A 16,328-nucleotide genomic window follows, 5' to 3' on the forward strand; every position below is an offset into this window, starting at 1 on the left:
CAAAAACTTTAAAAATTTAAAGTTTCCAGGCACAGTGGCTCATGCCTATAGTCCCAGGTACTCAGGAAGCTGAGGCAAGAGGATTATTTGAGCCCAGGAGTTTAAGGTTGCAGTGAGTTATGATAATACCACTCTACTCCAGCCTGGCTCACAGAATAAGACCCTGTCTCAAAAAAGAAAAGAAAAGCTCAGGGACTAATAAAGTAACTTACATAAAATAGCCAGGTGCAGTGACTCACACCTGTAATCCCAGCAATTTGGGAGGCCAAGGCCGATGGATCACTTGAGGCCAGGAGTTCCAGACCAGCTTGGCTAACATGGCGAAACCCTGCCTCTACTATAAATACAAAAATTAGCCGGGCATGGTGGTACACGCCTATAGTCTCAGCTACTAGGGAGGCTGAGGCAGGAGAATTACTTGAACCTGGGAGATGGAGGTTGCAGTGAGCCGAGATTGTGCCACTGCACCCCAGCCTGGGCAATAGAGTGAGACTTCATCTCAAAAAAAAAGCATAAAATGAAAATAAAGTAACCTACATAAAATAATTAGCAACACAGGAATACAAATTGTGTGTGTCTGCATGTGTGTGTGTGCACACAGGCAACAGCTAGGTACACACTATATAGGACTTCAGAGAAGAGAAATCAGAAAATGATTCAAGTAAGGAGAAGGATAGGGCTTATGGAGAATCTTGAGAGATGGGTAGGACTTGATTAAGCAAAGGTCAAGGAGCGTATAATAAGGAAGACAAAGGCCTGGGAAATACTGTGGATATTTTAGATGATATGTGATTTCAGATTATCTGGGCTAAAGTCAAGATCTGATTGTTCTTACAAGACTTGATGGTTAAATTTTGATACTGGAAGAGTTTGTTTGAATTTTTAAAGTTCTGCTACATTTTCCAAAATTGTTGTCTTCTTGGAACCTTGTAGAAGTTCAAAGCCTTCCTGATACAGCTGTGGGATCAGGCTCAGGGCTATACCATATGTGAGAATGACTTGAGCAGACATCTACCTTTCAGGCAGGTCTGCTAACTAATGACTATATTAAAGGCCCAGCTGCTTTTGATTGGGTTTCATAGTTAATGAAATATTATAGGTTTCAGGATGGCTACCATGGGCACACTGGTGTCTGTGGAGACTTTTACACTCTTTCTCTTAAGATGTTGCTAAACCCTAGTTAGTATTAAGAGTCTTTACTGCGCCCTTTAAGGAATCATTTCTCAAATTTTTATAACTAGAAATTTCAACACTAATAATCTCTGTTCTTCCAAGGAATTTGGAGTTGAAAACTCAAAGGATCTGAGTATAGGTGTGAAATGAGAAGTTAGACTATTTACCTTGATCACAGGGAATAGGGGTGAGGGATTGGGATTACAATTAAAGGTCAAACAATAACAGGTTGTTTTCTCTCCTCATAGAAGACAGACTCAAAAGAAATGGCAAAACTCACCTAAATGAGTATATTAATAGTTTAAGTTCGAGAAATAGTTTACTGATAACACATCATTAAAAATGTAAATAGCTTAAAGAAGAAGAAGAAAACAATATTAACTGCTGGTTGTCATATACAGGATACATTTCCTTCACAGAGATTGTGTCAATGTGGTCTGAGCAAGACACAGGATGCGTTAGAGGAAGCTTGTCCAACCCATGGCCCACAGGCTGCATGCAGCCCAGGACAGCTTTGAATGTGGCCCAACACAAATTTGTAAACTTTCTTAAAACATTAAGGGTTTTTTGTTTTGTTTTGTTTTTGCGATTTTTAAAAAGCTCATCAGCTATCACTACTGTTAGTGTATTTTATGTGTGCCCCAAGACAGTTCTTCCTCCAGTGTCTCCTGGGGAAGCCAAAAGATTGGACACCCCTGCATTAGAGTTTTTTGACTCTAGGGTGGTTGTGCAGGTACCTGGATTGGGGAGGGTGGCAGATCTTGAAATTGACATCTCTGGGCTCCCATCTTAAATTATTTCTAACCAAAGAGAATCTCCTACCCATAGCATGGTTAGTGTATTAATATTTAGAAATATCTGTACTCAGAATCAGGGCAAAGGGGAGAATGGACTTGTGGCTTAATTTTATGTGGCAAAAGCTTTTGTGGAAGTAACTGTTAGGTCCTATTCTTGAACCAATAGTAGAGGGCATTAGATTATTGAGTACATGCACAGACGGTTCCTTCTTAATGTTTTGGCGGCCTAGGCTTTAGTGCTCTGCTTCTTGGGGATGTGAAATGAGATGTGAGTTAGTCAATACATGTGGTTTTGAAGCACTTGAGGGGAGAACTTTCCTTAGTAGACATTGGTTCCCCAGACAATGGCGGTGGAGGGCTGTCTCGAAGCAAAAAGTGCAGGAACAGCCAGGAGCCAACTCCTCTAGGAGCAGTTGTCTGAGAGCAAAGAAGAATGATCAGAAGCTGGGGATAGCTATTGCATTGTGGATTGTGGTCATGCTGCTTTTTTTTTTTTTTTTTTTTTTTTTTTTTGAGATGGAGTCTCGCTCTGTCACCCAGGCAAGAATGCAGTGGCACAATATCAGCTCACTGCAACCTCCGCCTCCCAGGTTCAAGCGATTCTCTTGCCTCAGCCTCCCAATTATCTGGGACTACAGGTGCACACCACCATGCCTGGCTAAATTTTTGTATTTTTAGTAGAGATGGGGTGTCACCATGTTGGCCAGGCTGATGTTGAACTCCTGACCTCAAGTGATCCACCTGGTGTGGCCTCCCAAAATGCTAGAATTATAGGCGTGAGCCACCACACCCAGCCCTGTGATGCTGCCTTTAAACACTGCTTGAATGATTTTTCATTGACCAGGCTGAAGTGCTGACTTTCTTATTTTTATGATACATGTTTTCAGCACTGACACTGTTTTATGCATATAAAGAACACTAGAAACTTTCATTCTATATAGTGGACACTTGCAGACCTACTGTTGAAACAGAATAATGGAGAATTAGATGAAATTAAATGAACTTTTAGGTGGCATTTTTATTTATATTAAACCATGGATTTGTGTGTGTGTGTGTTGCTTAGAGTTCAATGATTACTCATCCTTAAACATCACTCAGTCTTGTCTACTGTCAAAATTTTAAAATATGTTGGTTAGAATATTATTCTCTTATTTTTAATCTTCACATATAGGAATCATCCTGTGTGTATTTACTGTTTCAATATTTGCCTTCCAGGTGCCAGGATTGCTGAGTATTCCCAGTTGTATGACCAGATTGTATTCAGAGAGTCTCCCTTGAAAATTCAGAAGGATGCCTGGGCCAGCCCTCAAGAATCCTCCCTCCTGAGGTCTGCGTCACCTTCCCAGGTCCACCATGGTAGTGAAGATTGGCTTCTGCATTCAACCTATAGTAATGGAGAGTTAGCAGATTTCTGTCTCCCACCAGAGCAAGACTTGAGGTCAAGATATCCCACGTTTGAGATCAGTACAAAAAGTACTCCCAGGCAATTGTCCGCAGCTTGCTCTGTGCCTTCTCTTCAAACCTCCGACCCTCTGCCGGGCTCTGTGCAGAGATGCAGCGTGGTAGTAAGTCAGCCCAACAAAGAGAACTGGTGTCAGGACCATCTTTACAACTCCTTAGGTCGGAAAGGGATCAGCACGAAATCTCAGCCTTATCACAGGTCCCAGTCATCTTCCTCTGTCTTGATAAACAAATCCATGGACTCCATCAACTATCCTAGTGACATGGGAAAGCAGCAGCTGCTGTCTTTACACAGAAGTTCAAAGTGTGAGAGTCACCAGGACTTACTGCCAGATATTGCTGACTCGTGTCAACAGGACACTGAAAAACTCTCAGATCTCACACTCCAAGACTCACAGAAAGTTGTGGTGGTCAATAGAAATTTACCCTTAAATGCCCAAATTGCAACACAGAACTATTTTTCCAATTTCAAAGAGACTGATGGAGATGAAGATGACTATGTGGAAATCAAGTCAGAAGAAGATGAGTCAGAGTTGGAGCCATCTCACAATCGTAGAAGGAAATCTGACTCAAAGTTTGTGGATGCTGACTTTTCTGATAATGTCTGCAGCGGCAACACATTGCATTCCTTGAATAGTCCGCGCACTCCAAAAAAGCCAGTTAACAGCAAACCTGAGCTTTCACCATATCTGACACCATATAATGATTCTGACAAACTGAACGACTATCTTTGGAGGGGGCCATCTCCCAATCAACAAAATATTGTCCAGTCTCTAAGGGAAAAATTTCAGTGTCTTAGTTCAAGCAGCTTTGCTTAAGGTTCTTCATAATAACTGCCTGAATCGACTTCTTATTTTGCTCATAAAACATTACAGATACTGATGAGGTGTTTTATGTGTACCAGATTAAAACAATTTTGTAAGAACCAGAGGTGTAAAATATACTTTCTTTTACAGCACAACTTTTTGAAATGGCTGATGATGCAGCCAGGATTGTACTGTAGCACATGTTGGCATCAACAGTATATTTTCTCATGCTGAGTGTCTTCATGTTTCATGTAAGTCAATCTTACTTGAAATTTTTTAGACTTTTAACACGATGGCCATAACCTGACAATAGTGCCCACACCTTAAGAATGCAATAATCCTTTCCTATTATCCAGAAGACCCAGGTAGTTTTATCCTGTGACTTAAAAGGCAGCAAGGAGACTTTGTCACGTTTTAAAAGGCAACGAAAGCTGTTGAAAGAATTATGCTTATATCTCACATTTTGGTTATATTTGTGGCAAGACCTTAGGATAACGTAAGCCAGAGATCTGTAATTGGTGTGTAGTCTGAGGTGCCCATTTTAGGGTTTTTGTGCTGGTATTCATTTGTTTCATTTTGATGCAGAAATTGTGTGACCGTTGAAAATCAAAATGTAGCAGGACCCATTTTCTGTATGCAAAACCCCTTACCACTATTCCTGGACAAGGCCTAGAGAATGAGCTGCTCATCATGTTTATATATAATTTCTGGGGTGAAATGAATGATTTCCTTAATGACTTACAGAAAACCAAGGTCAATAAAATGCAGACCGACTTAACTATTAGAATAGATGAGCTGGGCGCGGTGGCTCACGCCTGTAATCCCAGCATTTGGGAGGGCGAGGGGGACAGATCACGAGATCAAGAGATCAAGACCATCCTGGCCAACATGGTGAAACCCCGTCTCTACTAAAAATACAAAAAAAAAAAAATAGCCGAGCATGGTGGCACCTGCCTGTAGTCCCAGCTACTCGGGAGGCTGAGGCAGGGGAATCCCTTGAACCCGAGAGGTGGAGGTTGCCATGAGCCAAGATGATGCCATTACATTCCAGTCTGGCGACACAACGAGACTCCATCTCAAAAAAAAAAAAAAAAAAAAAAGATGGGATGACTTCTGGGAACCATTTGATTGCCTCTTCAAATAACAGACAGTTGAAAGAGAAAAAACAAAACTGAAATCCCACCAGACCATATTGTGTGCCTGTTTCTAATCAATACAAAGTTAAGTATGAGCTAAAATCAGACAAAGCACTTTAAACTTACCCTTTCCAGAGCAGCTTTGCACATGCACCCTCCTGAGTTTGGAATTCTGCCAAATGACCTCCTTGATCCTGGCCCTGAGGAGTCATTGGCTGCAGGAATGGGGCAAGAATCTATTTCCTAAACCACACATAACATGGGAGCCTTTTTTCATTGTTTTCAGGTATATAAAAGAATGACATCTTTGGTTACTAGGTGCTGACTAACACCTTTTATGTTCTGACCATTTGTGACATTTCATTGTGACACTGTATACTAATCTAACTCCTTAGGCAACAAAAAAACAAAAATAAGACATTTTGAATAAAAGCAAAATCAAAGAAGCTAAAAGAAAATGAAGGCAGATAAATTGTAACTTTATAAACATATTCGATTTTATTGAAGACTGCAGTTAATGCAGCAAGAATGCTTTCTCAAGCGGTGGCCTTTGTATTCTCATTTTAATCAGGTGTACATTCTACAGCCTCTCGACCATGCTCTTAGTTTCTATTTTAAAAGATACAATAATATATGTAGGGAAAGGGGCCTGGGCTCTTCATTTAAAGGTAAGCAGTAATATTGAGTAAGTGACATAATTCTTTCTCTTTGTAAGTCCTATGCCTCTTTTTCTTAACTGTAAAACATAAAATATGAGCATTTTATCTTACAAATAGGTACCTAAGGCATTTGATTTTCTTTTAAATAACAAAAAATAACCCAAGTTTCTTGCTTCTCCAAAATATTCTTCTTACAGCTTATAAAGGAAAGTCCACATTGAATAGCATGGTCTGGAAACATTCCTTCTTTATTGTCTTTATTTGAACATGATATGAGTTTTCAAGATGAAGCAATCAAAAATAAGTACCACAAGAAAGTTTTTTTGTTTGTTTGTTTGTTTTGTTTGTTTCTTGAGACCAAGTCTCACTCTTTGCCCAAGCTGGAGTACAATCTTGGCTCACTGCAACCTCCACCTCCCCGGTTCCAGCGATTCTCCTGCCTCAGCCTCTTGAGTAGCTGGGATTACAGGTGCCCACCACCACACCTGGCTAATTTTTGTGTTGTTAGTAGAGATGGGGTTTCATCATGTTGGCCAGGCTGGTCTTGAACTCGTGACCTCATGCTCCATCCGCCTCGGCCTCCCAAATTGCTGGGATTACAGGCATGAGCCACTGCGCCCGGCCAAGAAAGTATGTTCTTAGAGGTGTGTGTAAGTGCATTTGTAGTACCTATGAGCAAAATTACCTGACTCTTGTCCCAGGAAAGCTGTTTCGCATTTTCGCTTTTTGGTTGTTATTATCCGATTCTATATAGTTCATATTATTGCTCTGTCTGACTCTCAGAAATTACTTCTTCATGCCAGTGTCTTGTTGCATGACTTTGATGTCACCCATAGGAATACACCTCACTGCACGTAAGTGGGTATCTTACTGTATAAAATGTCTACATGGCTTTAGGTTGTAGGACAAATCTAGACTTATAGATCATTTCTGTTGGCCAGGACACAGGTTTTGAGAGCTGTGTGTATATATATAATCATGTTTGTATTTTTTTCCTGAAAGTTATCAATTGCTTTTGTTTAAAATAGTTTGTTTTAGAGGTGGGGTGGGGATGTATATAACAGGGGGAAAAGTTATACGTACTTTAAAGTATGTCAAGTTCTTACTAGTTTCCTGTACTGCAGGTTCAATTTTTTTTATGTAAGTTTACTTTTCACCTGCTCTATTCTTTGTGGGGAAAAAAAAATGCATCTAGGAAAACATAGTTTAAATACTGTATATAAGATAATGAAAGTAATGCCCATTATTTAATAAAGTTTGTAAAGTACAAAGTAATTTATAGCGTGAGTTAATGTGTTTTAGAACATCAAGATGTTTCCAAACTACATTTAGCTATAATACTTTTCCTTGCCTTGTGAACCATGGAGCAATTGGTTCAGGGTCACAATGATCTAACTATGTCTCAGTGGCCCGTGATAGACCATTTTCTACATCTTTGGATTACTTTTGAAACAGTGAATTTGGTGTCTAGGATTGTTTTTGTTTTCTTGAGAGACAGCTAAATTAGATCAGTTGCTAAATTACCTTTTTAAAAAATTCACAGTAACAGAAGACATTCGTTTAACTGTTTTATTATTGAATCAAAAAATTAATATAGCCAGGTGCGGTGGCTCACACCTTTAATCCTAGCACTTTGGGAGGCCGAGGTGGGTGGATCACTTGAGGCCAGGAGTTTGAGACCAGCCTGGCCAACATGGTGAAACCCTGTCTCCACTAAAAATGGATGGTGGTGCATGCCTGTAATCCCAGCTACTCAGGTGGCTGAGGCACGAGAATCACTTGAACTAGGGAGGCAGAGGTTGAAGTGAGCTGAGATCATGTCATTGTGCTCTGGCCTGGGCAACACAGACTCTGTCTCAAAAAAAAAAAAAAAAAAAAAAAATTACTATAGAAGTTTTTGGCACAAATTGAGGTTCTTTTCATGTAACTTCATGTTAATTTTCTTTAATAGAAGGTTTACAGGGAACAAAAATATACTGCTATAAGTTGATAATTACAGACACTTTCCAAAGCAACTCTTTCCAAATGTAAGCAAAAAGCTCTACCCCATTATAATGAAAATGTGGATTACCTGACTTTCCTCACACTGAAGAAACAGCCTTCAGCTTTCAGTGTATTTTAGAGAGAAGAATTTCCAACCTCACATTGAGGAGCCCTCAGATCTGCCTTATCTTCCTGTTCCACCTTGAGGTGGAATGGATTCGCTCCAAGTTCAGTTTAGAGAAACAAATGGCAGGAGAAGAACCGTGCCCTGTGTAATGGTAAACATAAATTCAGTCCTTAAAGAAAAATTTTAATGAGCAGGCTTATAATGAGCTATAAATACAGCTGTTGAACATGAATACTCGATAACATTTGTCTCTTAAGTTTCATCTGATGTAAAAACAATAAAAAAATCTCTGTTTGAAAGAGCAAATGTTACTACTTCAAGAACTCTGAGATCCTCTAATGCTGTATAACTTTCTCTATCCAGCTGAATTGTGATAACTACCCTCAATTCTTTTTTTTTTTTTTTTTTTTTGAGACAGGGTCTTACTCTTATCGGCCAGACTGGAGTGCAGTGGCATGATCTCGGCTCACTGAAACTTCTGTCTCCTCGGGTTCAAGCGATTCTCCTACCTTAGCCTCTTGAGTAGCTGGGATTACAGGTTGCGCCACCATGCCCGACTAATTTTTGTACTACTCGTAGAGACGGGGTTTCACCATATTGGCCAGGCTGGTCTCGAACTCCTGAATCCAGGTGACCCTCCCGCCTCAGCCTCCCAAAGTTCTGGGATTACAGTCATGAGCCACCATGCCCAGCCTTGTTGGTGTTTTTTTAAAGAGATATGGTCTCACCCAGACTGGTCGTGAGTTCCTGGCCTCAAGTGATCCTCCTGCCTTGGCCTCCCAAACTGCAGGGATTACAGGCATGAGCTATCGTGCCTACCCTTTTTTTCAATGTTTTTGTTTAACAAAATAATATATGCTTATGATATATATATGAATAATATATATATGCTTATTCCACAGAGATACTGTGGAAATTATGCTGTATTAAAAAGCTTAAATGCAAAATATGATTGTACAACCTATATAACTGTAAATTAATAAAATTTGGAATGTCTGGTGTATAGCATATTTGAAAGCTCTTTAACAGAAGATCAAAAATTCATTTTTGATAGAATATTCTAGGCCAGGCACGGTGGCTCACGCCTGTAATCCCAACACTTTGGATCACCTGAGGTCAGGAGTTCGAGACCAGCCTGACCAACATGGGGAAACCCCGTTTCTACTAACAATACAAAAATTAGCTGGGCGTGGTGGTGGGCGCCTGTAATGCCAGCTACTTGGGAGGCTGAGGCAGGAGAATTGCTTGAACCCAGGAAGTGGAGGTTGCAGTGAGCCGAAATCTCGCCATTGCACTCCATCCTGGGCAACAAGAGCAAGACTCCATCTTAAAAAGAAAAGAAAGAATATTCTAAAATTTAGCACATGCAACCATTGTCTGCTTTGACCGGCTGAGGTAGAAATGGCTTTACCAGCTCCACACACTGCTGGGCAACTTGTAGTGTCCCATACATTTTAATCATTGAATAGAGTTAAAAACTCATCTGAGCCCAAAGCATGTGAAAAACATATTCAAACCAGATACACAAAGGAGGGAAGTAACAACAGCAAATAAGTTGCTTTAAAAAAAATTCACAGCACACTCAGAAATCCAGTATCAACTTTCTCTAGTGCTCCTATTAGTTAGGGCAGGGGAGGTGGCATTTTGGAAAGACTCTGCACCTTTCCCATCTCATGGCTGATAGAATTCCAGAGACATTTACTCTGCAGATTTCCAGTAACCTTTTAGGCTAAGCATCTATATGGGCACAGGAGGGTGGGGTTATCAGACTCTCCTCAAAATTCCATGTAGACCAGTGCCTGTCCTGGTAACTGCTTTTGATGATGTGATGAGAGCACAGAGCACCCTAGCACGTGATGTGGGGTTGAAGTCAGATAAGGTGGAAGGAAAAGGCCCAGAATGCTGAGATTTTGGGTGCCAAAAAACACACTTGCCGACTTTACAACTGTGGTACACACCCATGGAGCAAATTCCACTTTATGTATCTACAAAAAAGAGTCTTATTTTCCTGACAATGGCTTATTCACATGCATCATACAATAGGAAAAAAAGACAAGCAGGCAGTTCCACCTCATTGGTTCCAAAACCATGTTTATTCAGCTCAATATAAAACAACAGGGCTTGGATGGTGATCAAATCATCTGCTCTAAGGGGCAAATACAAGCCCCCAGTTTGCCCTCCTGTTTACATAGCAATGTATGCCTCTCCACATAGTTCTCATGGAACCTTCAAGACCACAGGGTAAGCAGATTCCTTCTACTAGAGCACAGTGAAGCCAGAGGCTGCAAACTGCTGGCCCAGGGGCTCAATCTGGCTTGTGCAGTTTTATTTATTTATTTGGAGACAGTCTCGCACTGTTGCCCAGGCTGGAGTGCAGTGGCGCGATCTCAGCTCATTGCAACCTCCACATTCCGGGCTCAAGCAATTCTCTTGCCTCAGCCTCCCAAATAGCTGGGACTACAGGCACGTGCCATCACGCCTGGCTAATTTTTGTGTTTTTAGTAAAGACAGGGTTTCACCATGTTGCCCAGGCTGGTCTCAAACTCTTGGGCTCAAGTGATCCACCCCCCCTCGGCCTTCCAAAGTGCTGGGATTACAGGCGTGAGCCACCATGCCTGGCCCTAGGCTTGTATAATTTGAAAGGGCTAAGCATAAAATCCAAATTTCCACCTCTTAAAAAAAAATATGTGGTATGTGTGGACCTGGGTTCTGGTGAGGCCAATGCTGTGAGATCTAAGGAGGGGATCTAAAGGTGAAAGTCACCCTAAAAGGCAGACACTTGCTTTGACCTTTGGGGGAAATTGTTCCTTTGTGTTTCATTATGGACTTGGTCAACAAATTTAAAGCAGCCGTGGTACACTTGAATACAGACGCTTTAGGTAGAAAATAAGAAATCTCTCCTCTTAAGGTATAATAAACATATGTCACAAGTCTGTAGAACGTATTGCTGCTTTGAGGGAAGTTTTACACCTGGTCCACTTCCCTAGTTAATACTGTATTATCTGCCTGTCCTCTAGAAGCCTCCAGAGGCCTCAGGTTTGTGATACTAAATCATCTCCACTCCATTCTCCTTTAATATTATGAATTCACTTGAATTCACTACTATATATACTCTGTTTCCCAAAACACCATCTCTAGGCTCAAACTCCCCTCTTGAGTGCCAGGAGGATTGAAGATTTTTCCTGCAGGACATCTCTACCTGAGTTGTCCGAAACTGATGTCATTTTTCCCCATGTACGACTCCTTTCTTCCTCAGAAGCTCCTCCTCTAGTTTGCAGTCTTTTTGTTGGACTACTGTAACAGTGTCCTAACTGGTTGTCTTGCCACGGTCTTCCCCACTTCCTGTCTTTTATTCTGTGTTTTAAACACAGAATAAAATCCTCCAGGGCCAAGCGCGGTGGTTCACACCTGTAATCCCAGCACCTTAGGGGACAGAGGCAGGCAGATCACTTAAGGTCAGGAGTTCGAGACCAGCCTGGCCAACATGGTGAAAACCCATCTCTACTAAAAATACAAAACTTAGCCAGGCTTGGTGGTGCATGCCGGGAATCCCAGCTATTCAGGAGGCTGAGGCAGGAGAATCTCTTGAACCGAGGAGGCGGAGGTTGCAGTGAGCCGAGATCACACCAGTGCACTCCAGCTTGGGCAACAAAGCGAGACTCCATCTCAAAGGAAAAAAAAATAAAATCCTCCACAAAGCCCTCCACAACCTGTCTCTGCCTTTATATGAATAGGAGCTGCTCCCCCTGCCTGCAATACCCTTCCCCTACTATCCAAAGGGAAACCTGCTGAGTCCTCAAAGCCCAGCTCAGAAATGATTGCCAAGAACTGTGAGATTTTACCCAGCTTGCAAGCTAACAAGGTAACCTGCATCAGTTTCATAAACACTGGCAGAAGACACAAGACTCCTGGGTAAGAGATGAAGGACATGATTACAGCACAGCCAGCAGTACGAGCTTTACATTTGCATTGCTTCCCCTAGCCGCTCTAGTGTCAGAGCAACCGTGGTTCATTCCACAGCAGAGGACCCCTGAGCTCAGAAATCCCCAAACTTAAAAGAAGCTACTAGCAAATCTGCCAAACCTTTGCCCCTGGAGGGAGACATTATCTTTATTCTATGGAGGCAAACAAATCTGCCTTCTGCCCTAAGGGGAGACACTATTTCTATCTTCCAACACTGTATGCTCTATAAATGTACTTGAATTGATAGTCTGGGGTAAGAGAATAATACAAGACATTAAGAAATACAAAATCAGGAGACCCCTAAAGAATGGTCTCAAAACCATGCTAATTTTGTGACAAAGAAATTTTTTTTTAATTTTTACGCAATATGATTAAGGATGGAGAAAGAATGTTAAACCCAATTGAATGAGAATATACATTGGTATAGAATATTATAAATGAATTTAGCAATATGAACCAGTAACATTAAAAATTCATCCTCTTTGAGCCAGTAATTAGACTTCCGGGAATTTAAGAGAATAAATTCAGCTGCAGTTAAAGATTCATGTATCAAATGTCTCCATGCATGCCTCATCTGTAGTACCATACACTGGTTGTTATTAATAATAAGACAGATTTTGCCAAGCATTGTTGGTGTCTATGCTACCCACACTCCTAGGGACCAGGCTTGCACCTTCCGGGGCCACGCTTTCCAGCCTAAACAATCAGAAACCAGGCTCAGACTGCACTCCCTGGGAGCTTCGGAAAAAGCTGCATCAAACCCGAGCTTCTCCCCAAGCCAGCAAACTACATGGCTCAGGTAGTCCTTCTGAGGGGTGACAACGTGCTAGCAGCCCTGGCTCGCTCTCGGCGCCTCCTCGGCCTCGGCGTCTGCTCTGGCCGCGCTCCAGGAGCCCTTCAACCCACCGCTGCGCTATGACGGCCCCTCTCTGGGGCTGGCCAGGCCTGAACCCATTCCCTCTGCTCAGGGGGAAGTGTGAAGAGAGAGGCGCGGGCCAGGAGCTGGGCTGCGCGCCGAGCTCGCGGGCTGGCGTGTGTTCCAGGTGAGTGCCGGCGCCTGCTGGGCTTGCTAGGAGGCTGAATCCTGTGCGTGGACCGCCATTCCCTCTTCGCAGGATCTTTGGCCACAACAGCAGGTCTCCCTCTCTTTCTTGCTTCCTCTCTTTTCCTCTTGATTGTCTGGAACCAGCTCCCTCTGTACTGCTGGAATGCCCAGGCTTGGTGCTCTAAACTCCCATGGTGAGTGCCAGTGAGAGGTGAAGCCTACATGGCTTCTGGGTCATGTGGGGACTTGGAGAACTTTTCTGTCTAGCTAAAGGATTGTAAATGCACCAATCAGCACTCTGTCTAGCTAAAGGATTGTAAATGTACCAATCACTATGCTGTAAAAACGGACCAATCAGCTCTCTGTAAAATGGACCAATCAGCGCTCTGTAAAATGGACCAATCCGTAGGATATGGGCGGGGCCAAATAAGAAACTAAAAGCTGGTGACCAGCACCAGCAGTGGCAACTCGCATGGGTCCATTTACCAGCTGTGGAGGCTTTGTTCTTTTGCTCTTCGCAATAAACCTTGCTGCTGCTCACTCTTTGGGTCTGCACCACCTTTATGAGCTATAACACCATGAAGGTCTGTAGCTTCATTCCTGAAGCCAGGGAGACCACAAACCCACCGAGAGGAAGAAACTCCAGAAATGTCCAAACATCAGAAGGAACAAACACTGGACACACCATCTTTAAGAACTGTAACACTCACCGCGAGGGTCCGCAGCTTCATTCTTGAAGTCAGTGAGACCAAGAACCCACCAATTCCAGACACACTTGCTGGGAGACCCAAAGTGTTGGAAATAAATGCTTATTCCCTACTGTCACAGAGAGGAATTCAAAATTAGACAAACAGTTTCCTGAACAAGGCAATTTTTACCCTTTGCAGAAAGGTTGGTGCCTGTCAGCAATCCTGCTGGGAGTACCCACAAAGTAAAAAAGATACTAGACTATTTTTGCCTTCCGCCTGAGGTCCCTGTTGCTGTGTCCGGACTCCATTGGCTGGAGCCAGACCTCACAATCTAAACTAAAACCCGATTGGCTAACAGTTCAAAACTTTTTAAAATAGGTAAAGGCAGTGAGGAACAAGGAAAAAAAGGAAGTTGCTTATGAAAGGACATAGAAAAGTAATAATATTCCCAAATAAGGGAGGAGTGTAGGCTGCAAGCTGGGATATGCCTGGGCACGTCCAGCACGAATGTTTTGACTAAGGTACAAGGACATAGAAAGTACTACGTGTCTGTGAGCATGTTTAACATAGATACTGAAGTCAGAGTAGGCTTATTCTGTTACATTTGCTACATAAGGCTTAACAGAGTTATTACCATAAAATAAGAAACAGTTAGTTTTGAGAAAAGATATCAATAAGATTTGTGATTTAAAGGGGAAATGTTGAAGAGGAAATTTTGCCTGCTACACAGGGCTTCCTCATTCATTGAAGAGGAAAACTCTTGGTGGGGACAAGAGTGACTTTATTTTAAATACCAATCCACTGACTAATCCTGAGTCTGGGAATGCCTCCAAAATGTTGAGCTGATGTATTATTATTTATGTAGAAACACCCATTCACTGTAAGTTTCCTTCAAAACAACCCTGGTTACTGTTGCAGAAATCATAGGCTGTGACACTGGTAGCCACCTACACATTCCTTCCAGAGCACGTATATTTTTCCCCAAGATATAAGCCCTGGGTCTAGGGGGTTGTGGTACAGCGATCTACCTATCTTGTAGCTGCCCAAGACCACATTTCTGTTTGTAAGTTTCCTTAATAAATCACCCAAAACCCACACATTGGATTTCTCTGCCTCCTTTGGTTTCCAGGCTCCTTCTGCATTTGGGGGTTACTGTGTATATACAGCCCTTTCACAGAACAAACTCCCATAGAAGTGCAAACTATGTTGACCCTTGTTTTATCCAAGTGTCCTGTCTACCTTTGTAGCCTTCCAGTATTTCCTGGGTCTGTGTCCTTGGCATTTTAGGGGCCACATAAACCACCAGGCTTCACACCATTACTCTGGGTTGCTGCTCCTCTGACCATCCTTCCTGGCTAGTCTTACACCCTGCGTTCTCTCTCCTGACCCACCTTCTCACTGCTGCTGTTCTTCCCACATCTCTCTGCATGCTCTGGATCACTTTAAGTTCCATATTGAACAACTCTACATCCCTATATTTTAATGGAAGCAGTTCCCTCAATTCTTTTTTTTTTTTTTTTTTTTTTGAGATGGTGTCTCCCTCTGTCACCAGGCTGGAGTGCAGTGGTGCAGTCTCAGCTCACTGCAACCTCCAACTCCCTGGTTCAAGTGATTCTCCTGCCTCAGCCTCCCAAGTAGCTGGGAATACAGGCAAGTGCCACCACGCCTGGCTAATTTTTTAGTAGAAACGAGGTTTCACCATGTTGGCCAGGATGGTCTCAATCTGACCTTGTGATCCGGCCACTTCGGCCTCCCAAAATACTGGGGTTACAGGCATGAGCCACCGCATCCGGCCAACTCATTTCTTTTTTAAACTAACACTAAGCTCTTCCTTAAGAATGTTTCTCCTGGGGACCTCTTAAAGGAAGGCTATTCAGCTGATAAGCAACTTCAGCAAAGTCTCAGGATACAAAATTAATGTGCAAAAATCACAAGCATTCCTATACACCAATAACCGACAAACACAGAGCCAAATCACGAGTGGACTGCCATTCACAATTGCTTCAAAGGGAATAAAATACCTAGAAATCCAACTTACAAGGGATGTGAAGGACCTCTTCAAGGAAAACTACAAACCACTGCTCAATGAAATAAAAGAGGACACAAACAAATGGAAGAACATTCCATGCTCATGGATAGGAACAATTAATATCATGAAAATGACCATACTACCCAAGGTAACTTATAGATTTAATGCCATCCCCATCAAGCTACCAATGACTTTCTTCACAGAACTGGAAAAAACTAAAGTTTATATGGAACCAAAAAAGAGCCTGCATTGCTAAGACAATCCTAAGTCAAAAGAACAAAGCTGGAGGCATCACGCTACCTGACTTCAAACTATACTAGAAGGCTATAGTAACCAAAACAGCATGGTACTGGTACAAAGACAGAGATATAGACCAATGGAACAGAACAGAGCCCTCAGAAATAATATCACACATCTACAACTATCTGGTCTTTGGCAAACCTGACAAAAACAAGAAATA

At 42.2% G+C, this 16,328-nt stretch overlaps 1 protein-coding gene across 9 annotated transcripts in view; it reads left to right on the plus strand.

Moving 5' to 3' along the window:
* The window catches only part of PLEKHG1 (pleckstrin homology and RhoGEF domain containing G1), a 249,421-nt gene extending 244,400 nt beyond the window's left edge, over positions 1–5,021 (plus strand). For all 9 annotated transcript variants that reach the window (XM_017887627.1, XM_017887628.1, XM_017887629.1 and 6 more), the window contains one exon: positions 3,186–5,021. In XM_017887627.1, coding sequence (XP_017743116.1) covers positions 3,186–4,249 — 1,064 coding nt within the window. In that variant the 3' untranslated portion in view covers positions 4,250–5,021. The remainder of the gene's footprint in view (positions 1–3,185) is intronic.
* Positions 5,022–16,328: the final 11,307 nt, after the last annotated feature.

Source organism: Rhinopithecus bieti, unplaced genomic scaffold (genome assembly GCF_001698545.2).
Source record: "Rhinopithecus bieti isolate Rb0 unplaced genomic scaffold, ASM169854v2 scaffold_16097, whole genome shotgun sequence".
NCBI classification, from domain to species: domain Eukaryota; kingdom Metazoa; phylum Chordata; class Mammalia; order Primates; family Cercopithecidae; genus Rhinopithecus; species Rhinopithecus bieti.